The 17,490-nt window shown below is 49.9% G+C and overlaps 1 protein-coding gene across 11 annotated transcripts in view; it reads left to right on the top strand.

Moving 5' to 3' along the window:
* Positions 1-17,490, top strand: part of RYR1 (ryanodine receptor 1) — a 228,207-nt gene that overhangs the window by 114,258 nt on the left and 96,459 nt on the right. For all 11 annotated transcript variants that reach the window (XM_083626671.1, XM_083626668.1, XM_083626667.1 and 8 more), the window contains exons 37-47: positions 2,356-2,467; positions 3,210-3,359; positions 4,082-4,355; positions 5,547-5,661; positions 6,768-6,900; positions 7,511-7,605; positions 10,722-10,857; positions 12,059-12,245; positions 14,984-15,095; positions 15,332-15,452; positions 15,636-15,805. In XM_083626671.1, coding sequence (XP_083482797.1) covers positions 2,356-2,467; positions 3,210-3,359; positions 4,082-4,355; positions 5,547-5,661; positions 6,768-6,900; positions 7,511-7,605; positions 10,722-10,857; positions 12,059-12,245; positions 14,984-15,095; positions 15,332-15,452; positions 15,636-15,805 — 1,605 coding nt within the window. The remainder of the gene's footprint in view (positions 1-2,355; positions 2,468-3,209; positions 3,360-4,081; positions 4,356-5,546; positions 5,662-6,767; positions 6,901-7,510; positions 7,606-10,721; positions 10,858-12,058; positions 12,246-14,983; positions 15,096-15,331; positions 15,453-15,635; positions 15,806-17,490) is intronic.

Here is a 17,490-nt window from a genome sequence, read left to right as displayed (position 1 = left end):
GCGTGGGCTTTTGCAGCTTGCCTTTAGCCTTTGGTGAAGCTGTGCCAGCATACAAAACCTTGTTTTCCACTGGCGTGGGCTTTTGCTGCTTGCCCCCCTGCTCCTGGCCATCAGACTTGCCTTTAGCCTTTGGTGAAGCTGTGCCAGCAAACAAAGCCTTGTTTTCCACTGGCGTGGGCCTTTCACCCCCCTTCTGCTTCGGGCCATCTGCAGGCTTTTTCCTTTGTTTACTTCTGGCCTTCCGGCCTCTGCAAAGTTGACCTTGGCTCCCATGGGAAACAGAGCTCTCAGCTGCCGACTCCTTGGCTCCCCCTGGAGGCTGGAATGCTGCCTGGGATGACATCACAGTCAGCTCCCCCTGCAGCTTGCAACCGGTGCCCTCGGCATCCTTGCATTCACTCGCATTCTGGGAAACAGCCAGGACCTCCGATGCAGTCAAACTCTGGGCTGGGATGACTGGCAGATGGGCTATCTTCAAAGCATTCCACATCTGACGCGCAGTCGTGTTGCCAGCTAGCGTAGCAATTTCCTCCAGAGAGACGGACAAGACTATTACGTCTATGGCTCTCGAATTCTGAGCCTCCCATCTCCCTGTCAGAGGAACTGGAGGGGCTTCACATACAGTATGCCACAACCCAAACTGACGCAGCAAACTCTCACACCATTTTGCCCAGGTCTCATAATTGTCCCGATTTAACTTTGGGCACTCAGCAGCTTCAGAGGCTTGGAAAAACTCCATTCCAGCTCTTAACGTCAGCCGTGAGTCTTCTTCACTTCAGAGACTCCTTATCTTGGCACCCATAAATCACGAAGCCTGCTTGGCTCGGCTCCCAGGCCAATTAGGCCAGCCGGACATCAAAGAGGCTGCCGCGGCAACAGAAAAGCCTCTGCTTTCGCTTTTCCAACATACCTCAGCAGTCTGTCGCTGTCTTACTCCCCTGCAAGTGCCGTGAATCTGGGCCCGAAACCTGTTGTTGGGATACTGCCAGGGAGATAATGTGCATCTTAGCCCCCAAGCTCCTTGCCGGACGATCCATCGACCTCCCGTAGTCACGCAGTATCAGCAATTTAGCGACACTAAGCCTCTGGCTTAGTGCACACTCTTAACAGCAGAATTCACACAGCAAAAGTTGCACAAGCAGGACAGCATATTTACAGTTTATTTTGCGTAGGTCAGAACAAAAGAAGACATGACCGTCTGCTCCGACTGCTCAGGCAAAACAGGAGAAAACGAAAGGAACATATAGCATAAACATCCTGTGAGACAGGAACTTACGCAGGCTGTGACACAAACATCCTGCTCCCTTTTAAGGTGGAACGGAAATATCCTAACAGTTTTTACTATGGAAAGGCTGCATACAAATAAAATGATGAATGATGAATGAATGAAGTTCTCACTGTCAGTGGCCTACAGTGCAGCGCTTGATGTTTTGCTGTTCTGCTAAATTTGTATCCTGAGCAACTATTGGTTTACTGAGAGCAAGGGAAAGGCTCTTCTAATGCACAGCCTTTCCCCACCTGATGCCCTCCCGGTGTGACGAGCTGTAACTCCTATCAGCCCCAGGCAGTTGTAGTGCAAAACATCTGGAGGGCACCAGGTTGGGGAAGACTGACATAGTACATTCAACAGAAAAGGCCTGGATTCTCTGCTTAGCAGCGTTCATCACTTAACTCCAGCATGATGCTAGGTCAGCCTTTCTCAACCTGTGGGTCCCCAGATGTTGTTGAACTACAACTCCCATCACCCCTAGCTAGCAAGGCCAGAGCTCAGGGATGGGAGTTGTAGTCCAACAACATCTGGGGACCCACAGGTTGAGAACTGCTGTGCTAGGTGCTTGTGGCGTTTGCCCTCCTAGGTGACATCATGCTGGGTCATAAGGAAAGGGTTAAATGAGTGTGAAGTGATTGGCAAGTGAGAATCCAAGGGGAGGAGTTAGAGTTAGTGTTGTTAAGTAGTCAGTCGGGTGTTAGAGAAGGGAGAGTGAGGATACGTCTGTGGGTTGGGATAGTTGATGTGAGAGAGTGAGAGAATCTGTTACAAGGAGTCAGATAGACAGATGGGATAATTAGTTAGAAGTTATTAGGAAGGTATAGGACGGTAAGAACCTAAGATTAAGAAACTGACAAGAATGTTTAATGGTTTAATGTTAACAACTGTCTGGACTCCATGTGTACCCGAGAGAAACGGGTTGGTGGCAGCGGGGAAGCAATCACAGTGGTGGCAGAGGGATCAATAGACCGTCAAATGTCCGGGGACCCTGTGTGAACGCCGCAGTGCTGTACGGAGCATGGGACAAAAGCTGCCCAGGCTTGCAACCCACATCCAGTGCAACCTGTGTCTTCTTTCCTCTGCAGATCAACATGCTGCTGCACTTCAAGAATGGGGCTGATGAGGAGGAGTGCCCGGTGCCGGAAGACATCCGGGACGAACTGCTGGAATTCCACGCTGATTTGCTATCTCACTGTGGTAAGGAGCACCCTCTTCATTGCCCCTACCAGCCCTAAGCACACTAAAAGCCACTCTGCACTCTGCTTGATGCAGAGGAGTGCTAGGAAGCACCAGCTGAGGAACCCCCAAGGGAACCTTGGTCTCACAGAACCAGATGAGGTGTGAAGAGGGCAGAGCAAAGACAGACAAGGCATCAGAGTCTCAGATTGCTTGGGAAGGACCCGGGCAAGGAGGAGACTTAGGAAGCTGTGGGAAGGCGTGGACTTCAGTCCTCACAACTGCTATTGGGGCAAGGTCTACTGGAAAGAGTTGCTGGGCTCACTAGGCCTGAGCTGTTTTGTTTCTTGGAATAAAGAATTGATGTCGCTGACAGTTTCTGAGTTATTGCTAACCTGCTCCCGACACCTGCCCTAGCATCAGGACACATTTGCACCATATATTTAAAGCGCTGTGATGCCACTTTAAACAGTCAGGGCTTCGCCCAAGGAATCCTGGGAGTTGTAGTTTCTTAGGGGTGCTGAGAGTTCCATTCTGTAGATGTAAGCCACACCTTCCCCAGCTTATCCCTGTGGTGAACGAAAGCTAGAAGCTCGCACTGAAAATCCAAACGGAAAGTGTGGGTTGTGAAGATGCTGCAGATGCCAAGGTCCACACTTGCACAGTGTGTTCTTGTCCACACACCCTGGCTAGCTTGGGCACCAGACCGGTTTCCCCCATTTTTTGACACTTGCGCTCATTAGCTCTGCACGTTCACCAACAGGTATCCAGTCGGAGGGTGAAGAAGAGGAGGAGGAGGAAGACACGTCCTTCTACCGGCGGCTGATGGGCTTAGTGGATAAGGTAACGAGCTTCCGCAAGAAGGAGGAGAAAACGGAGGAAGAGCAGCCTGCAGAAGAGGAGCCAAAACCCAGTAGGTGCAAGAGTGGAGTTGGGGAAGGAAAGGGGTGATTAAGGGGCTACTTTGCTGAGAGTTATAGGGACGCGGGTGGCGCTGTGGGTTAAACCACAGAGCCTAGGACTTGCCGATCAGAAGGTCGGCGGTTCGAATCCCCGCAACGGGGTGAGCTCCCGTTGCTCGGTCCCTGCACCTGCCAACCTAGCAGTTCGAAAGCACGTCAAAGTGCAAGTAGATAAATAGGTACCACTCTGGCGGGAAGGTAAACAGCGTTTCCGTTCGCTGCTCTGGTTCGCCAGAAGCGGCTTGGTCATGCTGGCCACATGACCCAGAAGCTGTACGCCGGCTCCCTCGGCCGATAAAGTGAGATGAGCGCCGCAACCCCAGAGTGGGCCACAACTGGACCTAATGCTCAGGGGTCCCTTTACCTTGCTGCGAGTTGAGGATCATGGCCATGAGTCAGGAGGAGGCAAATTTCTTTAATGTTCTTAAGAAGTGTCCTTTGCCTGCTTTGTGACCTCCAGATGTTTTGCACTACAGCCTCTTGTAGGCTGTCTAGTACAGGCTTCCTCAGCCTCGGCCCTCCAGATGTTTTTGGCCTACAACTCCCATGATCCCCAGCTAGCAGGACCCATGGGCAGGGATGATGGGAACTGTAGTCTCAAAACACCTGGAGGGCCGAGGTTGAGGAAACCTGGTCTAGTAGACCTCAATTCTCCCTCTCCCCAACCATGCAGGCACCCTGCAGGAGCTGATCTCGCACACCATGGTTCACTGGGCCCAAGAGTCTTTCATCCAGAGCCCGGAGCTGGTGAGGGTCATGTTCAGCCTTCTCCATCGGCAGTACGACGGCCTTGGGGAGCTAATCCGTGCCCTCCCCAAGGCCTACACCATCAACGCCAACTCTGTGGAAGACACTATGAGCCTGCTGGAGTGCCTGGGCCAGATCCGCTCACTGCTCATCGTCCAGATGGGGCCTGAGGAGGAGAACCTGATGATACAGAGTATTGGGTATGTGCCTCCATCTCTTCCTGTAGCCTCCTCCTTTATCCCACCCCGAAGCAGCCCCTCCATGCTCCATGGGTTCCCGGCTCCTGCTCAAAGGGAACTGTTACCTCCAATGAGCTGCAGAAATACATTTCCATATTACTCAGCCATCTTGGTTCATCTTGTCTGGTACTGAGCTCTACAAGGTCTGAGGCAAGGATCCTTCCCTGCTGCCTGAGGCCCCTTCTCTTAAAAAAAAAAAATTTAATTAAATTTCCATTTACCAAACCAATCATATCATATTAATTATTCCAAATTATACCAATACATATCACAAAGTCCAAATATTTAACCAAATTTTAATTTTTTTGTGGGGGGTACCCATGTTTCGAGTTCGGTAGGGGTCCAGTCATCTTATATTTCTGCTGCTTTGATGTTCACAGTCCCATCTTCTCATCTCCTTGTCGTTATCCTTTTTCTTCTTAATAATCTCTGAGTTGTATCCACAAGCGAGTTGAAAGGAACAGCCTTGTTTATATTTCTGTGTGAACTTTGTAATGCTCTCCCGTAATTCATCTCACATAGATCCAAAAGTTCAAAAGTCCTGTTCAAGCGGCAGTCGCCATTTTAGTCAGTTCCGATGAAATACAGTCTAGGCGTCCGCTCCTTAAGTTTCCCAGACCAGTTGCACCATAAATCAGTCTTTCCGGGAGGGTTATTGCCCTTTCAAATTTATGATCCAAACCTGATAACAGAACAGTGGTTTACCCTCCCTATGACTGCAAATCTTGCAACAAGGTCTGCCTCATAATGGCAGATCGCTTTAGTAACTACGCCACGAGAAAGCCTCCCTTCGCCTGAGGCCACTTCTTGCTTGAGATGCCTGCGTAACATCTGCTCTGTCCATGAGCTATGACCCCCCCCCCCCCGATTTTGACTCCTGCCCATTTGCAGGGATAGCATCCCTCTCTGAGGCTAAGTCCGCTCCATACATTTAAAGCATCGCTATCATGGCTACTAGCCATTGATAGTCTTCCACATTTTTGTCCTACCCTCTTTTAAAGCCTTCCAGGGTGGTGGCCGTTCTCCCAGTCTGAAGCTCTTCCCCTTAAACACTCCCGACTCCCCTCTACTTTCACTTGCTCTGTCCTTTGCATCGTGGGCTTGCATTCTCCGGTACTCAGCGCCTTGCACCCTTGTGTCTTCCCCTGGCAGCAACATTATGAACAACAAGGTCTTCTACCAGCACCCCAACCTGATGAGGGCTCTGGGCATGCATGAGACCGTCATGGAGGTGATGGTGAATGTGCTTGGAGGAGGAGATTCAAAGGTAAGGAAGCTTGCTTTCGGCTAGCACAGGCCCACGTTTTCAAGGCTGCTCATGGCTGCACACACACCCAACAAGTTGATGCAGGAGGTGGTGTTGGTGGTGCGGTCTTCAGTGCAGGAGAGTGAAAGGGTCCATAATTGGATCAAATGCTTTCTGCCATTCTGTGAGGAGGGAGGCATGGTGCTGACCTTTAAAGCCCTAAATGGCCTCGGCCCAGTATACCTGAAGGAGTGTCTCCACCCCCATCGTTCTACCTGGACGCTGAGATCCAGCGCCGAGGGCCTTCTGGTGGTTCTCTCACTGTGAGAAGCAAAGCTACAGGGAACCAGGCAGAGGGCCTTCTCGGTGGTGGTGCCCACCCTGTGGAATGCCCTCTCATCAGATGTCAAAGAGATAAACAACTACCTGACATTTAGAAGACATCTGAAGGCAGCCCTGTTCAGGGAAGTTTTTAATGTGTGACATTTTAAATGTATTTTTAATCTTTGTTGGAAGCTGCCCAGAGTGGCTGGAGAAACCCAGCCAGATGTGCAGGGTACAAATAATATATTATTATTATTATTATTATTATTATTATTATTATTATTATTAACATGTGGAGAGACAGCCTCCATCATGGCTGCTGCTGTTTCCTGCTCTTGGCATCCATTTTGATTTCATAAAATCAATGTGATTTTATATTCTAAAAAAATACTTCAAAAAATAGAGTGGAAGAACTCACTGCTTCAATACTTTTCCAACGCTGGAGCTTTTGAAGAACTCAGAGCTCTTATTTGATCAATTCCCATGGAAAGGAGAAGCACCAATAGCAGTTTGAAGTGATGCATCTCTCCTTCAGGCCATACAGGGCGACTATGAACTGCTTCATTATTGACAGGAAGGCACCCCATTTTTTTTAAAAAAAAGCTCCCTCCAATTGAACACACACACACACTCAGGGTGTTTATTGTGGACTTGGTGCGCTGCAAGTGCGTGCAACAGCCGTGCAATGCCGTCTTCATCAAAACGTTACCCCATATTTCAGGAGAGGGGTGGGGTGGGTGAGATGGCAAAGCGGGTGTTTAGCAAAGCTGTTAAAGGAGGCCGCCTTGTCCCTTGCTGAGCAGGAGATCCGCTTCCCCAAGATGGTGACCAATTGCTGCCGTTTCCTGTGCTACTTCTGCCGCATCAGCCGCCAGAACCAGCGCTCCATGTTCGACCACCTCAGCTACCTGCTGGAGAACAGTGGCATTGGGCTGGGTGAGCAAGGGCGCTTTGGAGCAGGTTTGGGGGAGTGCAGTGGGGTGCTGGGGTGTGGAGGAACACAGCAGATATCAGCTGTCCAAAGATGGGAATGGGCTTTTTCTGCTGTGGCTCCCCATTTGTGGAGTCTCGCCTGGCCCCTTCATTATATATCTTTAGGTCCCTAGCAGAAATGTTTCTCTTTAACCAGGTGTTTGGCTGATGAACATAAATGTAGAAATATTCTCACACAGGTGAAATTTGCTCCTCCGTTTCCATGTGTGTCTGGTGTCAAAACTGAAGGGCAAACCATTTTTTTGGTCCGCTTCCACTGTTCTGAGAAATTCTGATTTAATGCTAGTTAAAACAAATTGAGAAAGCATGTCGCCCCGCAAATCTATCCATGCCTCTTTAGCAGGGGAGGATTAAACCCCATTTTGAAAAATTAAACTGTTGGATTTTTTCAAAGTTGGATTTTTTAAAAATTTTTGCACAGACCTACCCAAGCTGTGTCATTCCAGCTACAACTTCTGAGGGCAGTGACTCCTCTGTCCCCTTTTGTCAGGCCATGCTCTGCCCCTTGGGCCTTGAGTTCTGCCTGTTCTTACTGTTTGCTTTGCTCCTCTAGGCATGCGCGGATCCACACCCTTGGACGTGGCAGCTGCTTCTGTCATTGACAACAACGAGCTGGCTCTGGCCTTGCAAGAGCAAGACCTGGAGAAGGTAACAGGCATGGCCAGAAAGTACCAAACAGGACTGGGTGGGTGGGTGGGTGTGGAGTGTGGCTAAGGACTGTTGTAAATAAAAAATTGCCCTTTTCCCTTTATGGGGTATCCAAGAGCCCATACAGAGTCCTTACATAGGTTCCCTATTGGTAGGAGAAAATAACAGAGGCCAACCAGAGAATATTGAGAAGCAAAGCAGCTAGTAAGCTTGATCTTTATTGATCTGTTGCAACAGGGTGCTCCCCTCGCAAGCAAGAAAGGACCCAGAACAAAGGTGTGCAAGGCCTTCTAAAGACTTTTGAAATTGCCACCCTGTAGATCAAGACCACCCCCAGAAACATCATACATACATCACAGAAGGGGTGTAACCTAAGACCACCCTCCAGATACATCACACCTACATCACAAAAAAGGCGGTCTAAAACAGAAATTTGAATGTTGTTTTTCTCCTGTCGTTGTTTATCTCCTGTCTGGCAGGTTACTTGATTGGATTGCCTGGGTAGCCTGGCCATTCTTTTGTAGTGATAAATACTTAGTTCCTGGGCCAAGTCACAGGCTCACACCCTATTCAAACACAGACATACCCTTAAGACAGGATTTGTGAAGGAAAAGACAATGGGGAGGCTTTTCCACTTTGACCTTGCAGAGAAAACATTTGCTCAGTTTAGGAATCAAAATGGCTTCAGGTCGGTCTTCCTGTGCTGATCTATGTACGTGCGGTTATGAACATTGCCATATATCTAAGACCTCAAAATTCCTATCACAGGACCAGCTTTGGGTATTAACAGCATACGAGCTACAAGAAGACTGCTCCCCTTCCCCAAATTTGCCCCTCTCCTTTCTCTCTCCCCAAAACCATGATATTGCTGCCCTCCTGTCCATTTCCCAGCATCCTTGAGGTCTTCCTCTGCTGCCCGCAAAGGCTTTCAACCCTGTCCCCATGAGGTGGTGAGGGTGGTTACCTTTTCTCTATGACAATATCATAGAGCTCAAATGGCAAGAGTGGCACTCTTTACCACTTCCTCTTTCCCCTCTATGTGCTTTTCAAGGTGAATGTGAATTCATTTTACCCAGACCACTTGGGAAAGTGAAGCGTGTGTGTTCTTTCTTTCTGTCTCTCAGGGGGATAGGGGAGAGAAGAGATGAGAGGTGGTGGCACCCAAGGCAGTGGTGCAGAAATCCAAATGGGGCCTAAAAACATCGCTGACTTCCCCCTTATCGTTTATTATTTTCATCATTTATTAAATTGTACTAAGGGACGTGGGTGGTGCTGTGGGTTAAACCACAGAGCCTAGGACTTGCCGATCAGAAGGTTGGTGGCTCGAATCCCCATGACTGGGTGAGCTCCCGTTGCTCAGTCCCTGCTCCTGCCAACCTAGCAGTTTGAAAGCACATCAAAGTGCAAGTAGATAAATAGGTACCACTCCGGCGGGAAGGTAAACGGCGTTTCCGTGCGCTGCTCTGGTTCTCCAGAAGCGGCTTAGTCATGCTGGCCACATGACCTGGAAGCTGTACGCCGGCTCCTTCGGCCAATAAAGTGGGATGAGCGCCGCAACCCCAGAGTCGGCCACAACTGGACCTAACGGTCAGGGGTCCCTTTACCTTTACCTTTACCAATGTACTGCTCTTCATCCGAGAATGACAGGGCGATTTGCAATAAAAAAAACACCCAAAAATTGAATGCCAGAATAACAAGCAAAAACAATACCCCTCTCCATTTTAAAAGGCCATGGATTGTTTAATTAGCCAAAGGCCTGGGAGAAGAAGCACATTTTTGCCTGGTGCCTAAAGATCTTGCAATGAAGGCACCTGGCAAGTCTCCTTGGGGAGAACATTCCACAAGTGGGGAGCCACTGCAGAAAAGGCCCGTTCTTGTGTTGCTGCCCTCTGGACCTTTTGCAGAGGACGCACACAAAGAAGGTTGTGAGATTATGATTGTAGGGTCCAGGTCAGTTCATATGGGGAGCGGCAGTTCCCTTAGCTGTTCCTTGCCTTCACAGCAGCAGCCTAGGCAGCCTTTTTGTCCAGTGGTGAGGGAGTAAACTCCTCTGCGGTTGCTTAGCAACTGCATCCCACCTCTCTTCCTTTCCTGGGCAGCAATGCTGAAGCTAGCTATTTAAAGGTCATAAATGACGCCAGGATCAATACACATCCTGTCCACTGTCGAATGCAGTTTGCCTCTGAATGCCAGAAATAGCAGAAGTATGGAGTGTTGGTTCTGCTTATATGAGCTTCTGGTTTGCCACTGTGAGAATAGGATGCTGGACTGGATGGGATCCAGCTAAAGGACTCCTCTTCCGTTCTTCTTGCCTATTGATTTCATGAATGCAGACCTGTCACTCATGTGCAGTTACTTATTGTGTGGTTTGTGAGTCTTTTCAGTTACCGTATTTTTCGCTCTAAAGGGCGCACTGGACCATAGGGCACACCTAGTTTTTGGGAGGGAAATAAAGAAAAAAATATTTATTCCCCCCCCCCCCAGCCCCAAAGAGCAAAGAAGCCAAGACAGCCAGCGGGATCCATCCCGCTGGCTGTCTTGGTTTCCTCTTTAGCCACGCACAACCTCTCCAGCCGGGAGAGGCTGCGCACGGCTTCGTTTTTAGCTGCGGGGTTGGGGCGGAGGAAGCCCGAGCTTCCCCTGACCCCAGCCCCCAGAACAGGTCCAGGAGCGGCGGCAAGCGCTGGGGATAGCTGCCCGAAGCCTGCCAGGCTCTGAAAGCTTGCGGATAGCTGCCTGAAGCCGGGGTGCGCAGCGCTGCACTCCCCGGGCTTCGGGCTGCAGGCTGCTATCCACAAGCCTTCGTAGCCCGGCGGGCACTCCCGCCGCACTCCGAAGGCTTGCAGATAGCTTCCTGAAGCCTGCATTCGCCCCATAGGACGCACACACATTTCCCCCTCATTTTTGGAGGGGGAAAAAGTGCGTCCTATAGAGCGAAAAATACGGTAGTTATGAGCGTAGCCTTCTTTTCAGTCCAGGGAAATGAGGGTGACTTATCCCAGTCTTGAATCTGGTCCTCCACCATTTTGCTCCATCGGGGGGGGATGCCCTGTGGATAAAGGCATGGAAGAACTGGAGCTTTGCCATCAGCCTTGCACTCTCCCTTGCTTCCCCAGGTGGTGACGTACCTAGCCGGGGCCGGCCTCCAGAGCTGCCCCATGCTGCTCTCCAAGGGATACCCCGACATTGGCTGGAACCCCTGTGGAGGCGAGCGTTACCTCGACTTCCTGCGCTTCACTGTCTTCGTCAACGGTGAGCTTGGCGGTGGGTGGGCTCTTAACACTGGTGGTTACACAGATAATTCAGGGTCCAGAGGAGCGGGTCCACTCTTCATCACTCGCTGACCCAGGGAACACAGCCCCCTATATTATTTCGCTTGCTCTAGGGGGGAGTCTGCCTTCCTCTGGCATCAGTGTCTTCAAAATGGCGGGTTCCCAGAATGGAGGAGTCGCTGCTAAATTTGGATATAGGTACCATTGTGTTGGTGTTGCACTGGAGCAGCATCTGGTAACCTGGAGTCCCCACCAGATGTTTTAAACTGATGACAGTTGTCCTCCAAAACTTCTGGAAGGCACCAGGTTGGCAAAAAACCTGCACAGGACATAGGTTGCTGCAGATTTTGTTAGGTGGACCCAGGGTTAATTTGGGGGGGAAGCAAGTGATTGACGAAAGAGATGAGGCGTGTATATAATGCTTAGAACATGCGCTAGCCAGTGGGCCACATCAGCCCCGACAGATGTGACAGACCAGCCTTTCTTTCCCCCTCCAATGTCCCTTCCAAGACTTCAACCAGATTCTGAGCTGGCGCTGGGCACACCCCACATATTTCTAAACCTTGTGCCACAAACATAAGAAATACAGTGGTACCTCAGGTTACATACGCTTCAGGTTACAGACTCCGCTAACCCAGAAATAGTACCTCGGGTTAAGAACTTTGCTTCAGGATGAGAACAGAAATCGTGCTCCGGCGGTGCAGTGGCAGCAGGAGGCCCCATTAGCTAAAGTGGTGCTTCAGGTTAAGAACAGTTTCAGGTTAAGAACGGACCTCCGGAACGAATTAAGTACTTAACCCGAGGTACCACTGTATAATCCTTACTTCGTGGAAGCAAGTCAAAGCTGAAATAACGAAGACAGTAGAGTTTCCACCAGGTGCTTCTGTGGCAAAAATATGTGGAACTAGGGGCTGATGCCTGCTTGCTTCGGTTACCAAGCCTACCTGTGCACCAACCCCTTTGCCAACCCCCCTTCCCTTACGACCCCCATCCCTTTACACCTCCCTTCCAGTTTGTCCAAACCTCCCCTCCCAGCTCTCTCCAACTCCCTCCCCTTCATCTCACCTCTCTAGGTGGCAATGCGAATTGCAATATGACGATAGCCTTACAATTTTATGTGTATATGCAGAAACCTTCCTCCCTGTCCCCGTTCATGCAACATTCTCCCTTCTTCCCCGCAGGTGAGAGTGTGGAAGAGAACGCCAACGTGGTGGTTCGCTTGTTGATCCGGCGCCCTGAGTGTTTTGGCCCCGCCCTACGGGGTGAAGGTGGCAATGGGCTGTTGGCCGCCATTGAGGAGGCCATCCAGATCTCGCAGGATCCTGCCCGCGACGGGCCGACGGTCAAGAAAGATCGCCGCCGGGAGCTGTGCGTGAAGGGAGGGGCAAAGGGCGCTGTGCATGATGACGGGGAGGGCAGGCTCATTGAGGGCAGAGAGTTAACAGACAGATTCCAGGAACACAGACCCCATCCTTGAACCAGAGGGTATGCAGCCCAGTTCATAGGAACATAGAAGCAGGCCCTATACTGAATCAGACCATTTTTGCATCTACCGTATTTTTTGCTCCGTAAGACACACCTTTCTCGCTCCATAAGACGCACCTATAAAATAAGGGGAAATGTGAGCGTGTCTTATGGAGTGAATGGCGCTGCACAGAGAGGTAGAGGTGCGCAACACCCCTTCAGCGAAGCGGGAGGAGGAACGGAGCCCCTTCCATTCCTCCTCCCGCTTCGCTGAAGGGGTGCTGCGCAGCTCTCCTTATCTGCACAGAGCCCCTTCAGCGACGCACCTGTCCTGCGAAGCCGGAGGAGGAACAGAAGGGTCTCCTTCTGTTCCTTCTCCAGTTTCACTTGAAGGGGTGCTGCACAGTTCTCCCTCTTTGCGCAGTGCCTCTCCTTCGCAGGAGAGGTGCTGCGCAGAGAGGGAGAACTGCACAGCACCCCTTCAGCGAGGCACCTGTCCTGGCTTCTCCCTTAGCCTCTTCCGGGCAGGGGGAGCCTTCATCCTGCTGCCCTGAAGAGGCTTGGCGCTGTTATCCCCGAAGCCAGAACAGCCACACAGTATCCCAGAAGCCAGATCCCTCTTGCTGTTCTGGCTTCTGGGATTCAAAAAATTTTTTTTTCTTGTTTTCCTCCCCCCAAAACTAGGTGCGTCTTATCGTCTGGTGCATCTTATAGAGCGAAAAATACGGTAGCTCAGTACTGCCTACACTGACTGGCAGTGGCAGTTTGGCCTGGGAACATTCCTAGCCTACCTGGAGATTGAGCATGGGACCTTATGCATGCATAGTACATGCACAGCCACTGAACTAAAGGTCTTAGCCTGGAGGTATATACAAAGCAGCCTTATGCCTGGTCCTTCTGGCTCTGTGTTGTCTACACTGCCTGGCAGTGCTTCTCCAGGACATTCCCAGGATTGAAGATGCCAGGGACATTTTGCCTGCAAACAGGTGGCGGCAGCACCACTGAGCTGCACCCCTTTCCAATTTAACAGCTCCTGTTAAACTGGGACGGGCTGGAAAGGATGGTGAAGGCGGAGGCAAAATTGTTCTGTTTCTCCAGGAACAGCAAGAGGAGCAGAGGCTTTCTTGTTGCTCAGCGCATTGAGCAGAGCAGCAGCATATGACTTGCTCCAGCTTATCTCTCTTGTTGAAAAGGTGCCTTGCTAGCTTCACGGATCAGCTCTTAGCACACAAGTCAAATACTTGCCTGACAAGTAGCCTTGGTAGCTCAGTCAGTAGAGCATAAGGCTCTTAATCTGAGTCGTGGGTTTGAGCCCCACGCTGGGCAAAAGATTCCTGAATTGTAGGGGGTTGGACTAGATGGGCCTTGTGGTCCCTGCCAATTCTACAATTCTATGAGTCTGTGACGCTTTCCCAGATTCCCTCACTACAGGCCTGAGTCCCTGTAGAGAGCCGTTCCAAACAACCTTCCCACCTTTCTGCACATGCTCAGCATCACTTTCTTTTTACCGTTGCCTCACATGCTCCGAGCAGTACCAAAATGGGACTAGTCTCAAGAGTCAGACCCCCTGATTTCTTGGTAAAGGGACCCCCGACCATTAGGTCCAGTCGTGACCGATTCTGGGGCTGCAGCGCTCATCTCGCTTTATTGGCCGAGGGAGCCGGCGTACAGCTTCCGGGTCATGTGGCCAGCATGACTAAGCCGCTTCTGGCGAACCAGAGCAGCGCGTGGAAACGCCGTTTACCTTCCCGCCGGAGTGGTACCTATTTATCTACTTGCACTTTGATGTGCTTTAGAACTGCTAGGTTGGCAGGAGCAGGGACTGAGCAGCAGGAGCTCACCCTGTTGCGGGGATTCGAACTGCCGACCTTCTGATCGGCAAGTCCTAGGCTCTGTGGTTTAACCCACAGCACCACCTGCATCCCCCTGATTTCTTAGCTCAAATCAAAAATTCCCTTCTCCGTTTCCCTCTCCACTTCACTTCGCCTCCGCCTTCAGGAGGACTGGAGCCTTGATCTGTGTGGTTTTTTTCAATGTAAAAGCTAAGAATTCGGGTTGTTGGCGGTGCCACAATATTCAAAGCCAGGGGTAGGCAACCTAAGGCCCATGGGCCACAAGCGGCCCATGGGGGTCGTTTATACGGCCCACGAGCTGCCCACGAGCCAAGCCGCCCACTTGGTGAGTCCCTGCGCACTGCGCTGAACCGGCACAGCGCGGAACAGGGACTCGCTTCAGCGGTGCCAGAAATCACATCTGCGTAGATGCCGAAAATCGCATCTGCGCAGACGCCGACACCGGAAATCGCGCATGCGCAATCTGGCCCATGGAGGGGTCTCCGCTGGAGTGAACAGGCCCAGGCAAGGTAAACCTTGCCGGCCCCTGTTCTAAGCTGATGGCCGCATTCTGCACTCTGCTGACATGGTGACCACTTGTCTGACCTCTCTGGCTACAACTTCATTTTCACACACACTTCGTGAATAGTATTCATTCCTTTTCCCTACTCTCAACGTTTGTTTGTTTGTTTGTTTGTTTGTTTTTGTTTTGCCCCTCCCCCCATGCTCCCCACCTTCGCTGCATGAACGGCTGATGATTCTTCTCCCCTTTTCCTACTCTCTCTCTCTCTCTCTTTCTCTCTCTACCAGATTTGGGGGAGAGGAATCCCACGAGGAGAACCGGGTGCATTTGGGCAACGCAATCATGTCCTTCTATGCCGCCCTCATCGATTTGCTGGGGCGCTGCGCCCCTGAGATGCATGTAAGCAGCATCGCTCCACTCCCTTCACTGTCTGCAATGCTAGAGATAGCCCACTTCAACCCCCCCAAAAAAACCCCACAACATTTCACCTTGCACTGATCCCACCCACCCTCCAGCACAGTCCTCTGCTGGCTCTCAACCCCCCTCCCCAGCACCCTTTCTTCCAAAGTGGGCATTGGATCAGGTCCCTAACCAACTGGCTCCTCCTCACGCCTTGCCTCCTTCTTTCTGAACAGCTCATCCAGGCCGGAAAAGGCGAAGCCCTCAGAATCAGGGCCATCTTGCGCTCCTTGGTGCCCCTGGAGGATCTTGTCGGGGTCATCAGTCTACCTCTGCAGATCCCATCGTTTGGCAAAGGTACGGTGGCCGGGCGGGACCTCTCCTGGTCCCGAGAACCTTCCAGGCCCTTCCGGAACCTTCCATGTGCACTTGCTGCTCCTTCCTCTGCCTGCTTTTCTTTCCCCACCCCAACCGGCTTCCGGAAGCCTGGCTTGCTCTCTCTCCTCCACCTGCTCATGTTCTTCTCTTGCTTGTGTGTAGATGGCAGCGTTGTCGAGCCCAAGATGTCTGCAAGCTTTGTGCCTGACCACAAGGCACCCATGGTGTTGTTCCTGGACCGGGTCTACGGCATTGACAACCAGGACTTCCTTCTCAGCGTGCTGGAGGTGGGCTTCTTGCCTGACATGAGAGCCGCCGCCTCATTGGACACGGTGAGTGCTGGGATAGGAAGGGATGGATACTATTGGCTGGACACCACATGAGGGTCAGACTGTTGCTTGGGGGCTTCCCATTGGGGAATCTGGCTGGCCACTATGAAATCAGGATGCTGGACTTTGTTTGTGTTATGTACTGAAGTTCTCACCCTGGGCCAGCAGGGGGATACTGTAGATAGTTATGCAAATAAGGGATCGAAAGTGACGTTCAGTGATTGGATAGTTTTAGAAAATTGTTACAGTTATGTTGTACTGGAGCTCTATATAAGCAGGCTGACTGAACCCTTCAGTTCAGTTCTGTTCTGGCCTGTGAATAAACAAGAGCTGTTTGAAGAATCACTGTGTCGTCTGATATGTTCACCCACAGCTTAACAGTTTGTTTGCTTGTTTGCTTGTTTGTTTGTTTGTTTGTTTGTTTGTTTGTTTGTTTGAGTGATTATAAATTAATATACCACTTGATTGTCCAAAAGCAACAACCTCAAGGAAATCCCAATGAAAGAACAATGGCAAGAAAAATTGATGAGTTATGCAGAATTGGCAAAGTTGGCACATAAATTACGTGAGAAGGATAATCTTGACTTCAAGGAAGATTGGGAACTTTTTACAGATTACTTAAAAAAACAAAACAAAATGCCTTGGACTCCTTGGCAGGTTTTGAATAAACACCCACAAATTTATTAATAGAATAAATGATAGATAAGGCAATGATATGTACAATTTTTAACATGCAGAGAATAATATGTGCAAATAAATCAGAGAAGGGAGCTGAGGGAAGTCTCAGGTGGGGGGGGGAGATGGAGGGATGGGGAGGAATAAAAAGGGGGGAAATAATGTAATTGATTATTTGGACGGATAATTTGTTCTGTTGAAATTGCTTAATAAAAAATATTTTAAAAAAACAAAACAAAAGCAACAACCTCAAAGAGGCTTACGAAAAGAATGAAACAATGGAATTATTAAAAACAACCATGGGAGGAGGGTTGTGGGTTGGCTGGTTGGTTTCGTTATTGCTTTTATTGTATATTTTGTGTTCTTATTTTGTATTTTCATGCTGTGGACCTCCCTGGAGGGCGGTGGTATACAAACTTAACAAATAAACCAAATGGAACAAAAGGAATTTAAAACATTCAAAAAACATAATTGCCACCCATGACAAGATAAAAACCAGGTTTAAAACGTATGTCAGTATTCCACATGTCTGGGTTGGCTTGCCTAAAGAAAAATGTTTTTAGCAAATTTTATCAAATCCACCACAGATTAAAACAAATTTAGTACAATTTTTCCAAAAATTGGCTTCCCACGCTTTGTTTTCAGTGTCTCCATAATTTCCTTTTGTTTCTGCATTGTTTCCCCAATCATTTCTAATTCACATTCCATTCCCTATATCACAATCATTTCTTTGTTAATTTTAATTTATTATCCTTTAACATCAGCTGCCCACTTGTCAAATCCTGCAGTATTCTAACACTTCCGATACAGTGGTACCTTGGGTTAAGTACTTAATTCGTTCCGGAGGTCCGTACTTAACCTGAAACTGTTCTTAACCTGAAGCACCACTTTAGCTAATGGGGCCTCCTGTTGCCGCCGTGCCGCCGGAGCCCAATTTCTGTTCTTTTCCTGAAGCAAAGTTCTTCACCTGAAGCACTATTTCTGGGTTAGCGGAGTGTGTAACCTGAAGCATA

This window comes from Podarcis filfolensis (genome assembly GCF_964270895.1).
Source record: "Podarcis filfolensis genome assembly, chromosome: 8".
Taxonomy (NCBI): domain Eukaryota; kingdom Metazoa; phylum Chordata; class Lepidosauria; order Squamata; family Lacertidae; genus Podarcis; species Podarcis filfolensis.
This window is presented reverse-complemented; position numbering and strand designations above follow the sequence as displayed.